This window comes from Crocuta crocuta, unplaced genomic scaffold, assembly GCF_008692635.1.
Source record: "Crocuta crocuta isolate KB4526 unplaced genomic scaffold, BGI_CrCroc_1.0 scaffold234, whole genome shotgun sequence".
In the NCBI taxonomy this organism is placed as follows: Eukaryota; Metazoa; Chordata; class Mammalia; order Carnivora; family Hyaenidae; genus Crocuta; species Crocuta crocuta.
The window spans coordinates 2,703,866-2,723,443 of record NW_027529647.1 but is presented as its reverse complement, the minus strand read 5'-3'; the positions used below and the strand labels follow the sequence as shown (position 1 = coordinate 2,723,443).

The 19,578-nt window shown below is 63.0% G+C and overlaps 3 protein-coding genes across 4 annotated transcripts in view; 2 read left to right on the top strand and 1 right to left on the bottom strand.

Annotated features, from left to right (window-relative positions):
* E4F1 (E4F transcription factor 1) overlaps positions 1-9,149 on the top strand; it is a 9,669-nt gene extending 520 nt beyond the window's left edge. Inside the window, 14 exon segments of the mRNA XM_077762621.1 lie at positions 1-35; positions 2,136-2,284; positions 3,499-3,604; positions 5,800-5,993; positions 6,098-6,217; positions 6,286-6,439; positions 6,534-6,703; positions 7,018-7,227; positions 7,497-7,602; positions 7,702-7,919; positions 8,113-8,311; positions 8,375-8,498; positions 8,500-8,569; positions 8,649-9,149. Of these exon segments, the coding sequence (XP_077618747.1) occupies positions 1-35; positions 2,136-2,284; positions 3,499-3,604; positions 5,800-5,993; positions 6,098-6,217; positions 6,286-6,439; positions 6,534-6,703; positions 7,018-7,227; positions 7,497-7,602; positions 7,702-7,919; positions 8,113-8,311; positions 8,375-8,498; positions 8,500-8,569; positions 8,649-9,005 (2,212 nt within the window). The 3' untranslated portion in view covers positions 9,006-9,149.
* Positions 9,150-9,547: 398 nt separating this feature from the next.
* Positions 9,548-11,942, top strand: DNASE1L2 (deoxyribonuclease 1 like 2). Of its 2 annotated transcripts, XM_077762627.1 has the most exons (7): positions 9,548-9,909; positions 10,190-10,350; positions 10,441-10,529; positions 10,623-10,706; positions 10,787-10,946; positions 11,029-11,280; positions 11,593-11,942. In XM_077762627.1, the coding sequence occupies exons 2-7, from the start codon at positions 10,207-10,209 to the stop codon at positions 11,644-11,646; spliced, it is 783 nt and encodes a 260-aa protein (XP_077618753.1). In that variant the 5' UTR covers positions 9,548-9,909; positions 10,190-10,206; the 3' UTR covers positions 11,647-11,942. The 2 variants fall into 2 exon arrangements, with proteins under 2 accessions (XP_077618753.1, XP_077618754.1); XM_077762628.1 differs by lacking the exon at positions 9,548-9,909 and having other exon boundaries at positions 9,946-10,350.
* An 814-nt stretch (positions 11,943-12,756) lies between these two features.
* ECI1 (enoyl-CoA delta isomerase 1) lies at positions 12,757-19,317 on the bottom strand. The gene is made up of 5 exons (XM_077762629.1): positions 19,194-19,317; positions 15,997-16,143; positions 15,037-15,158; positions 14,772-14,950; positions 12,757-13,262 (listed from the first exon to the last, which is right to left on the bottom strand). The coding sequence occupies exons 1-5, from the start codon at positions 19,302-19,304 to the stop codon at positions 13,096-13,098; spliced, it is 726 nt and encodes a 241-aa protein (XP_077618755.1). The 5' UTR covers positions 19,305-19,317; the 3' UTR covers positions 12,757-13,095.
* Positions 19,318-19,578: the final 261 nt, after the last annotated feature.

Sequence of the window (19,578 nt, the reverse complement as noted above, 5' to 3'; positions counted from 1 at the left end):
ATTCCTCTGGCTCCCGGCGCCCTTTAGCGAAGAAGGTAACAGGGCCTGACAGGGCCTGACAGGGTCGGGCGCGGCTGGGGTGGGGACGGCTCAGTCCCGGCTGGAGGAGGTTCCGATGGTCTAAGCTGTGGACCTGACAGACCGTCCCAGACCCCGGTTCCTTGCCGACCTCACGGGTCCCCAAGGGGTCTGCATAGCCTTCCACGAGCCCTCCGGCTCCCTCAGACCCTCGGGCCTCTCCTGTGGGCTGCCCATCACCCCGTGGGGCTCGGTGCCCACTCACGGATACTCACAGGTGCCCAGGCCTGTGGGGCCGCTCGTGTGTAGACCTCTGCCATCGCCTCCACTGGCAGCCTTGCCCCTCAGGCCAGCGGTCGGGCGCCTCTTCGCTCCCTGTCTGCGCAAGGCCCTGCCCTCCTCTGGGCCCCCTCCCGATGCACCTGACGGGCCTCTAGAGCCCTGGCTGGGGTGGGGCCCGAGGCTCCAGGGGGCGGGGCTTCGGGGCTCCACGCTGCCCCTCGGGGAGCCGGGGCCCTGCAGCCAACCTGCAGCTCCATCCCAGACCTGCCGCTTTCGCCACTTTCTGGCTGTTTGATCCTGGGCAGGGGATCCTTCTGCTGCTAAAAACGTGTTAAGCACGTTCCTGGCATCAGTGTTTTCATCCTCAAACCAACCCTGGATGCCCCTATTGTTGTTCCCATTTCGCGGATGAGAGAAGTTGAGGTTCAAAGGTGTGAAAGGGATCAGGTCACCCAGCTAGTAAGTAGCAAGGACTGGATTGGACGCCAGGACAGTGTGACTTCTCAACTGACTCCCGTACCTTCTGGGCTGTGCTGCCTCCCAGGGCCCAGGTGAGAAGGAAGATAGAGCCGGTGGTAACTGGCTGAGGGCAGAGCTGACACACAGGTGCCAGGAGTTGGATCTCTCTCTCTGAGCTCCTCTAGGCTCCTGTGAGCCTGTAGTTTGGGCCAGACAGGACGGGGCTGGCGGGCGATCTTGGGGTAGTGGTGTCTGTCTCACAGAACTCGTATTCTCAGTGCATTTTTTTCCTTCTCCTTCTTATTCCAGCTGGGGGAGGGGCAATGCCACTAGAGGCAGTGCCAGCCTGGAGAGGGATCTTTTTGGAGGTTGCTGGGCCCTGCTGGGCTTGCCCCCAGCCTTGTCACTGTGACATGGGGCGGAGTCTGTCCCCTTCTGCTGTGGGTGTTCCTCCATTGGCGATAGCGAGTCAGACTTGGTTGGCGAGCAAAGTGGGAAGGTTAAAAGGCTGGTGGGCACCTCAGTGCTTTGCTTGTGACTGTGAGCCATCTGGAGGGGACTGCCCTCTGGCGGGTGGTCTTCTGTGGGCTAGTCATGGCTTCTGTGTGGGCCTTTGCTCACTAACTCAAAAGATGTTGATGGGGCTCCTTTCTATGTGCCAGGCCTGGGTTTGACCTGGTGGGGACCACATGAGAGGTGGTGGGGACGGGCAGGCTTCTGTAGAAGCACAAGGAACATCCTCTCATCCCTTTGCGCAAATAGTGGGGCATGTGGAGTAGACCCTCAGGTTCAGGTTCTGGTCCGGACACTCACCAGCTGGGTGGTCTTGAATCTCAGGTCATTTTTCTGGAAGGAGAATAGTCATCCTTATTTCCCCAGGGCGCCGGCTAGATTTGGGGACACCCCCAGAGCAGTGCCAGGCACCCGGGAAGGACTCAGTGAGTGGCACTGTCTGCTGTAGGACCTGGGGCAGGCGTGGTCGTGGTGAGGGGCTGGAGCCTGGGTTGTGGAGCGCCTCTGGGAAGTTCCACCCTGAGTGTCTTCTCCAGGAAAGGGAGCCTCCTGCCTGTTCAGAGCCAATGAAGCCGGCTTAAACTGGTCCTCCGCCACTGTCCCCAAACTGGCGTGGGTGAATCCCCGCACCTTGTCGCTGCTCCCCGGGGCTGTCCCCTCACCTCTAAGTGGCGGCTCTGGGCATGACAGCCTCGTGGATCCCTGCAGCCTCACTCTGAGGTTGGGGTCACCACCTGCTGCTCTCTCTGGGGTGGGCCCCTCCCCCAGGCCAGCAGGTGCTTCTGGTCCGACGGCACCCTCCGGTGGATTTGGCCTAGGGCTGGAGGCCCTCCCGGGCTCCACTGAGCGCAGGCTCGTTGCAGATGAGGATGATGTGCACAGATGTGGCCGCTGTCAGGCCGAGTTCACTGCCTTGGAAGACTTTGTTCAGCACAAACTCCAGAAAGTCTGCCAGCGGACCACTCAGGAGGCCCTGCCTGCTGCCCCAGCTGCTGCGCTGCTGGGCCCGGAGGTGAGCCCTCTCCATGCGCGAGCGCGCCCTCCTCCCTGGGCTCACCTGGTGGTGGGAGGGGGTGTATGTATGCCCGGGCAGGCCTGTGGCAGGGGGGTGGGCAGAGGGCAGGCATCTGGTCATGGATGAGGGGGTCTGGGCCCTGCCACCAAGAGCTTGGCAGTGTTCCTGGGCTTCCTGGATGGCCCAGTGTGGCCTGGCCTTCTCAGCAACCTCTGGCTGAAGCCTGCGCAGATGACATCCCTCCTTTCTGGCAGCCTCAGGGTCTGTCCTTGCTCAGGGCTGTCATGGTGGCTTTTGTTCTTTTGGCTTATCTCCTGCCCTGCATACATGGTTTCTTTTTCTTTTTTAAATTTGTTTATTTATTTTGAGAGAGAGGCAGAGGCTGGGGGAAGGACAGAGAGAGGGAGGGAGAGAGAGAGAATCCCAGGCAGGTTTTGCGCCGGCAGCACAGAGCCTGACACGGGGCTTGAACTCACAGACTGAGATCATGACTTAAGCTGAAACCCAGAGTCAGATGCTCAACCACTGAGCCCCCCAGGCGCCCCTGTACACATGGTTTCTCGGGATCCCACACAGGGTGCCTCGGGTTCCTGCTACCTTGTCATAAACATGGCCAAGGTCGTCGTGCTGCACGTGTGTGGCCTGTAGGTGTCCAGGCCTCTGAGGGCCCCCAGCACCTTTGCAGGGCGGTGTTCTCGCGTCCCTCATCGGATGGAAGTGGGAAGGAAGGAGGCTCTGGGAGAGGTTGGCTGCCTCAGGTCATCACAGGCAGTGGCCCAGAGGACGGGGGCCCCCAGCGATCCCACTCGGACCCTGTGCTCTTTCCTGGCTCCTCCTGGTGGCCCCACATCCCTCGATACCTTGGCTGGGGCTGGTGGGTGAGGGTGCTGACCTTCATCCCTCCACAGCCTCCTGAGCTTCGGGCCAGAGCTGCCAGTCACTGCTCTCTGGAGCCCTCCACGAGGGTGCTCGGTGCTCTGCGTCCGGCCCACGGTGGCCAGGGGTGTTGAGTCCTGGGGCTGAGCCCTTAGGCTTGGGTTGGAGGGACCAGGCTGAGAGTCAGACCGAGAGCAGGGGTGGGAGAGAGGCCGGGGGAGATGACCGGTCCCACCGTAGCCTCCCCGCGTGGACATCAACCTGCCCTCTCCCAGCCAAGGGAACTCTGGAGCCCCGCAGAAGAGTCCTCTTTGTCCCCTGTCCCCCGACGGTAGGTGGTGCCAGCGGTGGCCGGCCCGGAGGAGCCCATCACGGTGGCCCATATCGTGGTGGAGACGGCCGCGTTAACGGCAGACATGAGCCACGGCCCCGACATCGTGGGTAAGGCGGCACCGTGCCCAGTGGCTGTCCGTGTGTGGCTCTCAGCACGGCTGCTTGTGGTCAGAGCTGGGGCCTAGGGACCCTTGCTGCCCGTGTCCTGCTCTCCTGAGAGCGAGGCCTGCCTGAGGAGGCCTGCGGCCCTCAGGAGTCAGCACTGGGCACCCGCCCTGCCCGCCAGGAGAAGGGCAGCGTGTGGCCTGCGCTCAGGGAGTCCTCACTTTGTGCACAGTCACGAGCTGGCTGCTTGCTCCTGCTGTTTCCGCAGACTGTGTTTTCCCTGGTCCTTCTGGAATCTTCCCCATTTTTCTGCCCACCCTGGTTCCTGCTCCCCACCCCCGAGTCTGCTCTGATGGGTCAGGTGGGGGTACGCATGGGATGCACTGCTGGCTCCAGCTCTGTCCTGACCTGCTGCCTGACCTTGGCTGTCCCCTCCCCTGTGGGGGTGGCAACTCCTGCCCTGATTCTCACTTGGCTTTTATGAGCGTACTGTGCCCAGTCAGCCTCCTTGACGGCTCTTTTTAAGTTAAAGGGCCTTGCTGACGTGCACTGGGAGAGGGGGGTTGATGGGTCTGGAATGGGGAGGGGGAGCCTTCAGAGGGCAGCCGGGGCTGGCTGTGTGCACGAGGGTGCGGCCTGCTGCCCGGCGGGGAACGGAAGGATTGTCACCTGGAGGTCTGCTGGGCAGGAGTCCTGGCAGGTGCCCGAGTGGGCGGCTGGACGGGATGTGGGTTTGGGCGACAGGTAGAACTTGGCCTTGGGAAGCCCTTGGGACCAGCTGGGGCAGGAAGAGAGGTGGAGACCTCGGGAGGGGAGCCTCAGAGCAGGCCTTTCTGCCACGGTCCCGCCTCAGGGCGGTGGCCAGACATCCGTCCTTGTCTCCCTGCTGTCCTTGCCCCGGCCCAACGCTCCTGTGGACAGGGACACTCACCTGCCGCCATTGTGGATAGGAATGTTGTCATGTGGGGGGTGGGGCCGTGCTCTGGCCCTGGGTGGTGTCCCATGGGAAAACAAATTCTGTGGGGTTGGGCGGCACCCCCCGTGCTGCACCCCTGGCCAGGCCCCTTCCCACCACCCCGACCGGCAGCCGGCCCCCCCGTGCTCTGGGGGCTCCTCTCCCGATACCTCCCACCTTTCTTGTCCCCTGTTGCCCCCTTTGCAGGCATCTTGGTGCCCCAAACGCCCCCGGGGGTCCTCTGCTCATTGCTCCAGGGTTGGCTAGAGTCCTAAACTGCCAGTCGCTGGCATCCCAGGGCTGGGGGTGTCTTACCCCTTGCGGGGCCAGGGGCCACGATCGATCGGCAGGGGCTGTGCGGGGGCCCAGATACCTCTTGCAAGCCCTCCTGCCTCTTTGCTGGAAACAGACTTGCTTTTCATCTCTGGACTCGGGGCAGCCATGTTCTTCCTTCCTCGAGCCCTCCGTCTGCTGTGTCTTGTGCCATGCTCTGTCCCACGTCCTAGCTTGGCAGAGGTCCCTGTCGTTCTGGAGGTTGCTTCTGGGGTGAAGGAAAGATAGAGCATCAAGCACGTCCGCTCTGGCATGGGCGAGAGATGCCCTTAATTGTCTCTGAGTCACGGTGCTTGCGTTCTGTTTGGGAGAATGGCTTGTCAAAACACCATGCCTGGCTGATGGAGCTGGTTCCTAAGAAGTGGCTTTACAGCCGCTTCCCACATGTCATTTTTATGAGCAGAAATTATGAAGTGTGTTTATAGCTTAGCTTTGCACGTTGTCAGATCTTTTCATCACCCGTGAGAGGCGCCGAGGCCAGGCCCCCTTCCTCAGGCAGCCCCAGGCGTTTCTCTCCCGGGCGGGTGCCCAGCCTCCCTGCCTCAAGACAGGGTGACCCGCGGAGTCATCTTTGTTGCCCGTCAGTGGGAGCCGGTACAGTGAGCAGGGCCGATGGCCGTGAGCCGGGGGGGCACTCAGTTGTCCTCAGACGGGGCAGGAGCCCTGCACACATCCCGTCCTGTGCTCCTTGGCTTGGGAGGGGGCTCTGGTGCTCATGGTGGGTGTCCCCGCTGGGCGCATTCTGGGTCCCGGAGCTCCTCTGGGCGGCCTCCCACTCATGGAGCAGGTGCCAGGCCCGGGGCCGGAGGGCGGTCAGGCCACCATGTCCTAGCAACACCCCGGGCAGGGATCCAAGGAGGTGGCAGGGCCCGCAGCGTCCCGAGGCTCAGGCTGACCTGCCTCTCCTCAGGCGGTGGACACATCAAAGAGGTCATTGTGGCCGCTGAGGCAGAGGCGGGGGACAACGAGATGGCAGAAGCCCCGGGCAGCCCCAGCCGTCAGGGCCCGGGGCTCCCCGGGGAGGGCGAGCAGGCGCAGGTCAAGCTCTTGGTGAACAAGGACGGCCGCTACGTGTGCGCACTGTGCCACAAGACCTTCAAGACGGTGAGCCCCCCGTGTGCGGCCCCCGCGACGGGTGCGCCGGGCCTCCCCCCTCTCCCCGCCGCACTGCCGGAGAGGTGCCTGAGCCCCCTTCCCCCCTCCCCCAGGGCAGCATCCTCAAGGCCCACATGGTCACCCACAGCAGCCGCAAGGACCACGAGTGCAAGCTGTGTGGCGCGTCCTTCCGGACCAAGGGTTCGCTCATCCGGCACCACCGGCGGCACACANGGGGGGGGCGTGAGGCTGTGGCCCCGGGCCACCCTCCCTGCCCGGGGCTCACTCCGCCCTCTCTGCAGATGAGCGCCCCTATAAGTGTGCCAAGTGTGGGAAGAGCTTCCGGGAGTCGGGCGCGCTGACCCGGCACCTCAAGTCTCTCACCCCGTGCACAGAAAAGATTCGCTTCAGCATGAGCAAGGACGTGGTTGTGGGCAAAGAGGACACGCCTGCAGGTCAGCGGGGTAGGGGCTCCCTGCCCTGGCCCCCGGCCTGGGTGCTGCCCTGGTCGGCAGCTTCTTCATGGACTCTCCTGGTTCTGCCTTAAAGGATCTGGCGCCTCCACCATGGGGACTGTTACGTCAGCATCAGTGACGGGTGAACCTATGGAGACATCACCCGTGATTCACCTGGTTACAGACGCCAAGGGCACTGTCATCCACGAAGTCCATGTCCAGATGCAAGAGCTTCCCTTGGGCATGAAAGCCTTGGCCCCAGAGGTGCGGGCAGGCAAGGGGGGTGGCCTCTGTCCACTTAGTGCTGGGCTCCATGCTGGTCAGTGGCTCCGGTGGGGACAGGACCAGTCTGGCCTGCCTTCCTGGTGCACGGTCTGGTTGCAGGGGAGACGGGAGACCAATGGCATGCCACAGGGCAGGGAGGGACAGGGAGCTGGGGGTGAGGTGGAGCGGGCTGTGGGGCTCCCCCAGGCTATGCACAGTGCCCCCGAGGCCCCTTGGCTCTGCCCTGTGTAGTGCGTGCAAGCAGGTGCCGAGTGTCGATGCCGGGCCAGCTGCCCTCCCTCTGCTGCCCACAGCCCCCCAGCTCCGAGGAGCTCCCCTGTTCCGGCGAGGCTGGCCGTGAGAACCTGCTGCACCAGGCCATGCAGAACTCCGGCATCGTCCTTGAGCGTGTCACTGGAGAGGAGGGGGCCCTGGAGCCAGCCCCTCCTGCGGCGCCCAGTCCCCAGCCCCTGGGAGACGGTCCTCCAGAGCTGCCGCTGCTGGAGGTGGAGCCAGTGGAGACAGTAGGTGCCCGCGCCACTGGCGAGCTCCTTTGGGGGTCAGACCTTGGGCACAAGGTCGCGACCCTGGCCTGGCAGCCACCCTTGCTGTGTTCCCTGGGGTGGAAACATCACGTTACTTTGTGCAGTGATTCTTCCCCGTTTACTGCCTTCCCTGGGCCTGTGCTGGAGCTTGCCGGTGTGGGGGTACCATGGCTCTGTTCTTTGTACTGCTGGTGTCCAGCCCACAGTGGGTGCCAGAGGCATGCTATGACACCCCCCCCTCCCAGCAGGTGGCCAGCGGGGCCTCAGCTGTGCCCAGGACCCACCCATGCCCTCAGTGCAGTGAGACCTTCCCGACAGCGGCCACCCTGGAGGCCCACAAACGGGGCCATGCAGGTGGGTGGCAGGAGTGGGGGGCACTGGGCAGTGGCCAGCCAGGATGGGTGCATGGGGCCCTCGGTGGAGACCCGGCCTCACGTCTCTGTGTGGCCCCAGGGCCAAGGCCGTTCACGTGCGTGCAGTGCGGCAAGGCCTTCCCCAAGGCCTACCTGCTCAAGAAGCACCAGGAGGTTCACGTGCACGAGCGCCGTTTCCGCTGTGGAGATTGTGGGAAGCTCTACAAGACCATCGCGCATGTCCGCGGCCACCGGCGCGTGCACTCGGACGAGCGGCCCTATCCGTGTCCTGAGTGTGGCAAGTGCTATAAGACCAAGGTGGGCGGCTCAGGCCCTGACCCCTGACCCCAAGGGCTCCCCTCTCCTGGGCCAGATCCCTGCCCCGTTCCCTGCCTCCAGACCGCAGGTCCCTGCCCCGCCCGGGGGCTGAGGTGGCCCTCCCTGACCGCATAGCCCCTCCAGCCGGGCCCTGGGCCAAGGCGAGGCCAGCACTGATGGTGGGGCTCCACAGAACGCCCAGCAGGTGCACTTCCGGACGCACCTGGAGGAGAAGCCGCACGTGTGCCCGTTCTGCAGTCGCGGCTTCCGGGAGAAGGGCTCCCTGGTGCGGCATGTGCGGCACCACACGGGCGAGAAGCCCTTCAAGTGTTACCGCTGCGGCCGGGGCTTCGCCGAGCACGGCACCCTCAACCGGCACCTGCGCACCAAAGGTCAGGGCTGGGTGCGGTGGGNGGGTGTCGTCCGGCGTGCTGACCGAGCCCCCCCACCCCCAGGCGGCTGCCTGCTGGAGGTGGAGGAGCTGCTGGTGGCGGAGGAGAGCCCCACTGCTGCCGCCGCAGTCCTCGCTGAGGACNGGGGGGGGCGGAGCCTCCCCCAGGGCCGGCTGACCTCTGACCCCTGCCCAGGCCGCTGCGGACGATGCGGAGGCTAGCGAAGCCGCGGAGATCATTGAAGGCGCCCAAACGGAGGTGAGGGGCTGGGGGAGGGCCGAGGAGGGCGGTGTGGCCACCCCCCCCAGCTGCGAGCTGAGCCGTGAGCCACCCACAGGTGGACAGCCACATCATGAAGGTGGTACAGCAGATTGTGCACCAGGCCAGCGCCGGGCACCAGATCATTGTGCAGAATGTGACTATGGACCAGGAGGCGGGGCTGGGCCCAGAGGCCGCCGCCGCGGACACCATCACCATTGCTACCCCTGAGAGCCTGACGGAGCAGGTGGCCATGACGCTGGCCTCGGCCATCAGCGAGGGCACTGTACTCACGGCCCGAGCGGGTGCAGATGGCGCTGAGCAGGCCACGGTGACCATGGTCTCATCGGAGGACATTGAAATCCTGGAGCACGCGGGCGAGCTGGTCATCGCCTCGCCGGAGGGCCAGCTGGAGGTGCAGACGGTCATTGTCTAACGTGGCCACCTACAGGGTCGTGGGGGCTGGGCTGGGTGGGGCGAGGACCCAGAGAAGAAGGGACACAGAATTCAGATGTTTGCAGCGGATGTGGGAGTGTAAATACAATTTTTTGTTGCTTTACAATAAAACGTGAAAACCCCACCACTTGTGATGTTGCCGTGGCAGCGGCAGCCTCGAGGGCTGGGGGGCCACTGTCCCGGCAGTTTCCCTGTGGCAGCACGCCTGCCCGGGCCACCCTCTGGACTCCCGTGCCCGGCCACCCCGCCCAGGGCCCCGGGGGGGCTGGCGGCACCCTGGCGGTGCGTGGGTGGCACTGGCATGTGGACAGGCAGCCTCCTCCTCGCGCCCTGCCCAGCTGGAGCTGTGACCCCAGCTTCCTGAGGCCCAGGGGTGCTGCTTCCCCGCCTACAGCCCCAGTGCCGTCTGTCCGCACAGGGGACCGAAGCTTTTCCCCCTTGAGGTGACAGCGTGTGGGGGGACAGGGCTGCACTGCCTTATTTTCCCAGAGGGCACCGCTGAAGGAGGGAGATTCTGGATGACCTGGTTTCGGGGGTGGGGAGAGGACAGGAACAAGGACTGGACCGTGGGTGGTGAGCCTCTTATCCATCCTGACACGGGGCTGGGAGGCGGTCAGGGTCTTTGGAGTCTTGCTTCTGACGGGCTTGGGGGCACCAGAGCAGTGGCCCTCAGGGCTCTCCCTGGGACCAGCCACCAGGAGTGCCAGCGTCCAGCTTTGTTGGGGGGCGGACCCAGAGCAGTCCAGCCCCTCCCTGGATCAGGGCCTCAAATACCTGCCTGAGTCCTGGCCTCACCACTGCTGCCCCACCAAGGCAGACACACCCCCAGCCCAGATCTCCGACCTAGATCCTGAGCCCCGGCCGCTGCCCCATCCACATCCCAGGTGAGTGATGGAGCCTGCGGGTGTGGGGGTGCCGTGGCTGGGAGGGCTCGGCTGACCAGGAGGCTGGATGGGAATGGGGTCATTGTATTTGGGGCTCAGTTTCCCCATGGGGTAGAATGGCCACGGTAAGCCTAGCACATCACTGGGGACACATGGACACGCAGGGAACCTCTGGGTCAGGGGTTCTTGCGGGACTGCGGCCCCAGGGCTGGGGCGGAGAGGGGCTGCTCGGTGTGTCTGGCTCCAGACGCGAGCTCAAAAGCGTCTCTATCGCTCCCAGCCCGGCTGCTCCGCGCAATGGGTGGGCTCCGGCTCCTACTGGCTGCGCTCTGGGCGCTGGGGGCCTCCAGGGCCACAGCGCTGCGCATCGGAGCCTTCAACATCCAGAGCTTTGGCGACAGCAAAGTGTCGGACCCAGCCTGCGGCGGCGTCATTGCGCAAGTGAGGCCGGGGCCGGGAGGCGGGGCCGCAGCGGGGCTTCTCCGGTGATTCCGCCGCGCGTGACCCCGCACCTGCCGGCCCCTCCTCCAGATCCTAGCTGGCTATGACATCGCGCTGGTGCAGGAGGTGCGAGACCCGGACCTGAGCGCCGTGTCGGCGCTCATGGAGCAGATCAACAGGTGCGGGGGACAGGGTCCAGCGCTCGGGGCCCGGGTCAGGCTCGCAGGGCCCGGCGGGTGACTTGACCACGGGCCTGGCCCTTGTCTCCGCAGCGTGTCCAAGCACGAGTACAGCTTCGTGAGCAGCGAGCCCCTGGGTCGGGACCAGTACAAAGAAATGTACCTGTTTGTCTACAGGTGAGGGGCGGGGCCCCGGGGCCTGGGTGCGCGGCCCAGGAGGGGGCCGGCTCAGCGCCACCACCCGTCCCCTTCCCCAGGAAGGACGCGGTGTCGGTGGTGGACACGTACNGCGCGCCTCCCGCAGCTGCCGGGGAGCTGGTGCTGATCCCGCTGCACTCGGCGCCGCACCAGGCCGTGGCGGAGATCGACGCTCTCTACGACGTGTACCTGGACGTGATCGACAAGTGGGGCACCGACGTAAGTGGGACACCGGCGGGCGCGTCCCGGGGGTGCGCGCGTCCCTCGCGCGGGCTCAGCCCCGGCTCCGCGGCCCCCGCAGGACTTCCTGTTCCTGGGCGACTTCAACGCGGACTGCAGCTACGTGCGGGCGCAGGACTGGCCGGCCGTCCGCCTGCGTAGCAGCGAGGTCTTCAAGTGGCTCATCCCGGACAGCGCCGACACCACCGTGGGCAACTCGGACTGCGCCTACGACCGCATCGTGGTGTGCGGCGCCCGCCTGCGCAGGAGCCTGAAGCCCCAGTCGGCCGCTGTGCACAACTTCCAGGAGGAGTTCGGCCTGGACCAGACTCAGGTGAGCGGGGGACTGCCAGCGGCCGGCTGCCCACGGCTGGGGCGCCCCTCCCTGCGCTAGAATTTCGGAAGGGTCCTTAGGGGCTCAGTTCTGCTCAAAGGAACAAGTCTAGGATGGCAGGAGGAGATGCCCTTGGCCTCTCCTGGACTGGGGTCCCCAGTCCGAGCCCCACCCCACCTGCAAGCAGCGCAGTGGTCTGTAGGTAGATGCCCCGGGGGGCTCCAGCGGGGTGAGGGGTGTGGAGGGGTTGGAGCCTGAGGGAGGACAGGCTGCCCAGCGGGGCTGCTGAGGCTCAACCTCCTTTCCCTCCAGGCCCTTGCCATCAGTGACCATTTTCCTGTGGAAGTGACCCTGAAGTCCCACTGAAAACCTTCCAGGCCTGGTCAGGGCATGCTGCCTCCAGACTCGACATGAGGACTCTGGCCCCCACAGGACTCCTTCCGGGCGGCTGGCAAAGCCCCAGCACGCGGTGGGGCAGGGCTGGCCGGACAAGCGGCTGTGGACACACTGCAGCCCCCTCGGCCTGTCTCCCCGCCTCTAAAATGGGCTTTTACGTCTACCTCGTAGGGTTGTGAGAAGCACCCTGCAGACTGCTGGGTCACTGGCTATGCTCAATAAACAAGAGCCAGCGCTTAGCCAGGCCCACACACTGGTCGGTTCAAGGCCTCCGTGTCCTTTCTTAGGACTCAGCTCCTTTGAGGCCCCAACTTGGGTCCTGCAGCCCGGTGGGTTCCAGGTCCCGCCCCCTAGGGGAGCAGGGATGACCTGGCTGCCCATGTCACACCCTGCTGGGAACTGACAACCTCCAGACCAGGCTCTAGAACGCAGCTCCAGTGCTTACAACTGGAAGCTTAGTTTTCCCTCGTGTGAACTATAAATGCACCCAAGGACCCGTGTGAGCGCAGCTGGGGACACACGTGCACACACACACAGAGGCAGTGCTGACAGACAAGGCCAAGCTCACAGTCCCCGCTGCCCCTCCCCCGCCACGGTGAGTGGGCTGGACTCCTTGCCCAGGCTGGCAGGCGGGTATCCAGCCCTGGGCCGGGCAAGGACTTGTCTGGGAGAGCTGTGGCCCCTGTCCCCGAGAAGCCTGTCACCTGAGGATCGGGAACAAGCACAAGTGGGGACAGGGTATAACTGACAGGGGCCCAGTGAGGTTTCTGACTTGGGAAACATCTCGCATGTGGCAACTCTGGAGACACCTGCACCGTGTGGAGGAAATACCTTTGCTTCAAGGGCCTGCATGAGTTTTTCTCGTGCACTCTCTCTAAAGTAGGACCCGGGCTCTTGCAGCACAGACTGGCTCACCAGCAACGCCCCTCCCCACGCCCCAGGCTCCCGGGCTCTGTGCCCCCTCCATCTAGACAGGCAGATGTGGTGGCCAGAGGGCTTTCCTCTGGGCGTCCCGCGCGGGTTATCAGCCCACAACGAGCTGGCCGCGTGCCCCCAGCAGTCAGGTGGCCGGGGAGCCAGTGAGGGGACAGCACAAAGATTTATTCACACTTCTGCTCTGGGAAAGGGGACAGTCGTCAGCGGTGACGTCGCTGAGGTCCTGAACTGCCCCACCTGCCAGTTCATGATTCCTAAACTGAGAACGCTGCCTCCAATCCTGCCCTGCCCACGTGCAAGGCAGAAAAGGTGCTCGTGGGGGACAGTGGCCTGGGGACACTAGCTACTGGGAACACGGCTTCCAAGAAGATCAGGAAAACCAAGAGCCGAAAGCGCCTTCAAGTTGGAGTGAAACCCCCTCGGAACCAGAGGGCCCCTGGAAGGGCACATACGGTGGAAAGCGCCATGTGCGCGGCCCAGCCCTTAGTGTTTCTTCTCTTTGAGCTTTTCTAAGTACGTGTGCAGGGACTTTTGGATGGAGTCCCTGGAGATGAAGCTGACGAAATACTGGATGTCCGCGTCACGCTGTTTCACCAGGCGGTCGGCCGTGGGCTTGCGCATCATGTTTTTGCTCAGCTGTCGGGCGTGGTCTACAGAAAAGGTCCATGTGTGAAAACCGCCCTCCAAGACAGCGGTATCGTCCCCAACCTTTCCGAGAGAGTTCCAACAGGAACTCTGGTCGGAAACTTAGAAAATACAAGCAAGGAAAGAAAAAAATGAAAACCACCTGTTTCCCACTGCCTCCCAATTTCTATTAAAAACATATAGGATGACACGGTAACAATTGCCTTTTACCCGGTTATTCTCACTCAACTGTACTACGGGGGGACTTTCCGTGCCACTAAAGGTTCTTCTACAATATCATTAACAGCGCGCAGCACCTAGCTGGGCCTGTGTCAGGGCTCAGCAAACCTTGTGAGCTAAGAATGGTTTTCCTTTTTTTTTTTTTTTTTTAAGTAGGCTTCACTGCAGAGCCTAACATGGGGCTTGAACTCATGACCCAGAACTGAGATCAAGAGTCAGATGGTTGGGGCACCTGGCTGGCTCAGTTGGTTAAGTGTCTGACTTTGGCTCAGGTCACGATCTCATGGTTCACGAGTTTGGGCCCCATGTTGGACTCTGTGCTGACAGAGTCTGGAGCCTGCTTCAGATTCTGTGTCTCCCTCTTTCTCTTCCTCTCCCCAGGTCATACTAGTCTCTCTTTCTCAAAAATAAATAAAACATAAAAAAAAAATATTTAAGAGTCAGATGGTTAACCGACTGAACCACCCAGGCACCCCTATTTTTACATTTTTATAGAACTGGAAAAAATATTGAAAAAAAGACCTTTTGGTGACACATGAAAACTATGTGAAGGTAACAGGGGTCCCGTGTACTGAATACAGACACGCTCTGGCTGCCTCTGTGCTCCCAGGCCGCATAGACGCGGGGCAGACGCGGACCCGCAGGGCGCAAAATCCACCTGTCTCCGTAGAGCGAGTCTGCTGACCTCCAGGCTCCGTCACAGCTGACATGCCCAGCCTTGTTTCCACAAACAACCTGCAGGCTGTTTCTAATGGTGCAGTGGGTTGACTAGCGGACCCAAAAGATACGTGCAAGTCCAAAGCACAGCTCTAGAATCTGTGTGTGTGGCCTTATCTGGATGGGGGTTTTTGCGGACGTAGTGTCGGAATGAGGTCATCTGGGGTTTAGAGTGGGCCCTAAATCATAGAACGTCCTAAAGGAGAAAGGAAGGGGTGTCGAAGAGCAGGCCACATGAAGGGGAAAGCAGAGGTGGCGATGACAAACATCCACGCCAAGGAGCGTCGGGAGCCTTCTAGAGCCTCTGGAGAGAGCACGGCCCTGCCCAAACTATGATTTTGGTCTCCCAGTCTACTGACATCAAGAATGCGTTTTGTGGTTTTAAGTACCACCCCCACCTTGTGGTAGGTTGTCACAGTGACCCCAGGACACGAAGTCTGCTGTTACAAATGGCACGCTCACGACCTGCATGAGCACCTTTGCGTGAAGGCTCTGGTCTCACCAGAGCATCCGGCCGTGGTGGGGGGAGGCTCTGCCCGTCAGTGCGCACGCCTGCTGCCTCTCCCTGTGCCCCTCACCTGGAATGGCCAGCCACTGGGTCATCGCCGACAGTGCTGCGCTCTGCACTTGGTCCTCGGGCACCACCTGGTCTACGAAGCCCAGCTGCAGGGCCTCTGCGGGCGGTAAGAGCAAGCCCAGCTGCAGGGCGCGCTCCGCGGTTCGGTGCCCGACGGTGTTCACAAAGGTGTCTTTGAACCTGGAACACATTCGCTTGCTGGAGGCCCCGGGTGGATCGGCCCCGCCCAGGGCCCAGCGGAGCGCGGGCGCAGTCCCCAGCCTTACCAGAAGGGGGCGATGATGCCCAGCCGAGTCTCGTTCAGCCCCATGGTGTACTTGGGGTTGTCGGCCAGGATGCGGTAGTCACAGGTGAGGCCCAACAGGCAGCCTCCAGCAGGGCTGACTCCCTGCAGGCGAAGAGAGGCCACCTGGCTTTGGTGTTGCAGGGGCGGGTCCCGACCGTCCCCCAGAGGGCCAGGTCCCAAGGCGGGTGTGAGCTCCCAGGGCGCTGCACCCACACCGGCCGGGCTGGGTGTGCACGAAGGCGACTCAGGCCTGCCCATCAGCCCCGGGCCCTCACAGGACCACCAGCTCTTGGGGGTCAGAAAATCACCCTCCTGTGAGGGTGGCAAGCCGTTTTTTCATGGCTTTGGCCTGGATGCTAAAACGCCAAACAGGTATTTAGCTGGAGCGGTTACTACCTGTCACATCCCAGAGGACCCATCGCCATACCCAGCAGGATGTCCTGGCAACCTGAAACTCACACGCCCTCATCTCACGCACCCCACGGCCTCAAACAGAGATGGCGAGCTGCTCTCAGTTGTCACGTGCCTCGTGGGTCGTACTGACTCTCACCACCCTCCTGCTCCTTGGCTCAGGCCCTCTGGCACCTCACCGTGGGGTGTCCCCGGCGCGGTGTGGTCAGGCGTACCGCTTCCCGAGTCTCAGCAGCCCCTACCTGCTCCAGGGCAGCCAGAGCGACGTTTCCAGATGCGAATCTGATCCCCCCCTTGTGCTCCTCTCCCCGTACAGCCCTCTTGCTGGGCCGTGTCGACCGTGTGCCCTGGTCCCTGCCCCCCCCAGGCACCCCCGTCACCAGGCCCCGCCTGTCTGTAAGGGCAGCTCACCAGTGTACATCTGAGGGTCTCCCCCAGCTGTTCCCTTGCCCAGCCTTCCCGGCCCCCCCGTGCCCCCCGGGGCTGGCCGTAGTGAGTGGGCCCGGCCACCTGGAGCGGGGACACTCACATTGATGGCAGCTATCAGCACCAGGTTGGACAGGTAGAGCCGCAGCCACAGCTCCTGCACGGCCCTCCAGTACTCGGCGTAGTGTGCCAGGCTTTTCCCGCACATCTCCGTCAGGTCCAGGCCAGCAGAGAAGACCCCGGGGTAGTCCTGACAGAGCAAAGGCGCCAGAGCCCATCACTACCCGTGTCCTGCAGCAACCCAACCACCCCCCTCTCCTGGGCCCAGGAGCCCGCAGGGTCGAGGTCACGTTCAACGTGGCAGGATGCTGCCCCCCGGAGCCAGAGCTGGGAGCTCTGGGCACTCAGTCCGGACGTCCCTCGGACTTAGTTCCTTCTACTTTCCAGTCTCAAATGGGAAAAGGCAAAACAGGCAGGTGGGGTCAGGTGTCCCCCCCGGGCTCTGCGCACGGCTGCCGTGCTGTCCCGGGCAGGGGAACTTGGAGGTCCGGACGGGACTCCGGGCAGAGTCTGGAGGGGGCGCATGTTCTTATTTATGCTCAAGGTCAAGAACACTGCCGATGCCAGCGCTGGCCGGGAGGTGCTGCTGTCAGAACCCAGGCAGGACAGGAAGACACAGCCACGGGCTGAGGAGCCAGTCTCTGTCCTGGGCTCTCGTGCATGAGACAGAAGCCTGGCCTAGAGGGCTGTGGGTCCCGTGCGGGTGCCCCAGGTCCTGACACGCCTCACAAAAGGGGGAGCAGGCGCAGAGGACCGCCAGCCACGGCGCTGCTCTCCAGTGAACACTGCCCACCCAGAGTGGGGTAGGGGGCTCAGTGGCCACCACGTGGGACTGTCGTGAAGTCACAACATCTCTAAGCAAACCAGATGCTCCTGTGGCCAGAGCACGTCGGGGGCTGGTGTGACCTGTTACTGATTCACTAACTGGGGCCAACAGCCACCGGGTTTGTGTGGCATGGGGGGACACGTGAGGTACGAGATGGTCACAGGAGACATCCCCACATCCTCACGTTAAGCGACAGGGAAGCTGTGTGCAGACTGCAGAGCGCGGTTCTATGTGGCCCACGCGGACCTGCACACGCAGGACACTTGCAGGCGGACTCTCACGGACGCCCTGCGCTGGGGACAGGTGGGGGCACGTGCCTCCTCTCCTATCCTTTGCTGGCTATGGGCACCCCTCCCTGCCCTCCAAATACCCCACGCAGCTTGTCTGCACGTGGGTGGGAAGAGCGCGCCCACGGTCCGGACACCCTGATGGGGGCTTGTGCCACCAGATGACCGGACGTGCCGTGGTTTCCGGGACGCGGCACCAAGCCTGCCGTGGGCCTAGCTGTGTCCGCCTCCACCCCCGGCACCGACGAGCGTGACTGTCTTCCAAACAGTGTGTTTGCAGATGTGAGCAGCACGAGACCACGCGGAAGCAGGGGGCCTTCGGAGGGGAGGGAAAGGTGGCTACTGAGACCCAGGGCGGAAGAGGCGGGATGCAGGGGCTCCGGGACCCGGCAGCGGAGAGGGACGCCCCAGGACAGCGGAGACAGCGCACTGGGGTCGGGAGCCCTCATCTGCGGCCTGTCACGTGTCCCCACAACAGCTGCGTCACGCTGCACCGTCACCGACCGAGGGCCCACCTTGTGCTGCAGACATAGTAGGCACTCAGCCGAGGACACACAGAGACCCATTTGTGGGGAGATGAGAGTTCTGGGGACAATGTGGGCTTCAGAGGGACAGAAGCCGGTTCCCCCTCCCCTGGGGGCCGTGCCGCTTTGAGGGGGCGGCAGGGGGAGCCGCGGGGACCCTCACTTGGTTACTGAGGGTCACAAGTGTCCTGTTCTCATGGCTCTTGTTTCCAGAGCACAATGAACAAAATGTCGCACTTCAAAACTTCTGAAACGGAGCATTTTCAGAAATTACCAGAGCAAAATGTTCCCAGGGAACTGCTCTGGGTCCCGACAGGTCAGCTGCACCCGTCACAGTGACCTGCCCCTGGAGCACCACCAAGTCACTCCCTTGGACTCTCTTCCCCGGGGGCCGCTCCACAGGACCCCGGGCACATGCATCAGACCCATCCCAAGAGCCCGGAGCTGTGACCCCACCAGGCCATGCCCAGGACCACCCAAGGGTTTAAGAAAAGCAGGCCCATGGGGCGCCTGGGTGGCTTAGTCAGTTAAGTGTCCGACTTTCGCTTAGGTCATGATCTCGCGGTTCGTGGGTTCGAGCCCCGCGTCGGGCTCTGTGCTGACTGTCAGCTCGGAGCCTGGAGCCTGTTTCAGTCTGTGACTCCCTCTCTCTCTGACCCTCCCCTGCTCACGCTGTCTCTCTCTCTCTCCTAGAAATAAAAACAAAAAACCATTAAAAAAAAAAAAAGAAAAGAAAAGCAGGCCCAGGCCCAGTGGACGGGCCCAGCCTTGGCTGGAAGAGACCGTGACCTTCCGCCTTTAACAACGGCTCTCACTGGTCTCTGTAATACGGTGGCCCTTCCAGCAGGAGACGCTCATGCGGAGGTTCCTCCCAACTCGAAGGGCGACTCCAGGGCTCTTCACAACCCGACAAAGGGCTGTTACATCAGGCCCAGGCTCCCACCTCGCAGCTCCATCTCCTCCATCTCCTCTCCTGGCCAAGTGGGTGGGCCTGAAGGCCGTGGACACAGGAAGGAGCAAGTGAGACCCCCGCTCCTGCGGGTCTGGGTTTGAAAACCGGCCCAGGCTCTGAGGACGGCCCCCTCCGCGGCCCCACCAGGGACACCCTTCCCAGAGACACCGTTAAATACCAGCATCTGTCGGCTCTGGGACGCAACAGCAAGGTTGCCTGGAGAACTCAGAAGGCAAAGTCTGCCCTCTGAAAACCTGAGTCTGAGGAACGAGGGAGCGTGGGCGTCACTACCGTGCCCCCCGGGGACACACCTGGCGGCTCCACTGCCAACAGGATGTCCAGGTGGACTGCCCTTCACCGACCGGCAGGGGCTCCGGGCCGTCCCTGCCCTCCCCTGAGCTCTGGCCCCACCGCAGGGCACATGCGCTCTCCCCAGTAGGGCCTTGGGCACAGGCCGCCGTCTCCTGTGGGGGAGCCATCGGCCCACAGATGCCAGGACCCCTGGGGTCGCCCTTGGACTGGGCTCAGGACTAGGGTCCCCGGTGGCACCCACAGCCGGGTCTAGCCGGTTATTCTATAGCACGTGCCCTGCAGATGTGACCTCGGAGCGGGTTCCTGCTGCGATCCGAACCCAGGGAGCTGAGTACCCACCGACGTCAAGATGATGCCTCGGAAGGTCTTGTCGTTTTCCAGTTTCTCCAGGCTGATGACCAACTCCGTCAGCAACTCCAGGCTGAGGCCGTTCACCGGGGGGTTCTTCATCTTCACCACAGCGACCCCTAGTTTGAAAACGCACGTGAGAAAGCTCATACCCAGGACTGGAGAAGCACACCCAACCATTCTGCACCCTCAGCCTGGCCATGGGAAGCGACAGTTTCCGTTTTTAGCCTTTTAAATTTCTGGTTCTTAAAAAAATTGGTTTTAAGTTTATTGGGGGGGGAGTGTGCACACGCATGCCCATGTGGGGGAGGGCCAGAGAGGGAGAGAGACAATCCCAAGCAGGCTCTGCACCACTGGCACAAAGCCCCATGTGGGG

Coding starts and splice junctions, on each gene's coding strand:
- ECI1 (XM_077762629.1), bottom strand. CDS start 19,304: ATGAAGAACCCCCCGGTGAACGGCCTCAGCCTGGAGTTGCTGACGGAG. Junction 16,144..19,193: donor GAGGCATCATCTTGACGTCG/GTGGGTACTCAG, acceptor TTGCTCTGTCAG/GACTACCCCGGGGTCTTCTC. Junction 13,263..14,771: donor CCAGTGGCTGGCCATTCCAG/GTGAGGGGCACA, acceptor CCTTTTCTGTAG/ACCACGCCCGACAGCTGAGC.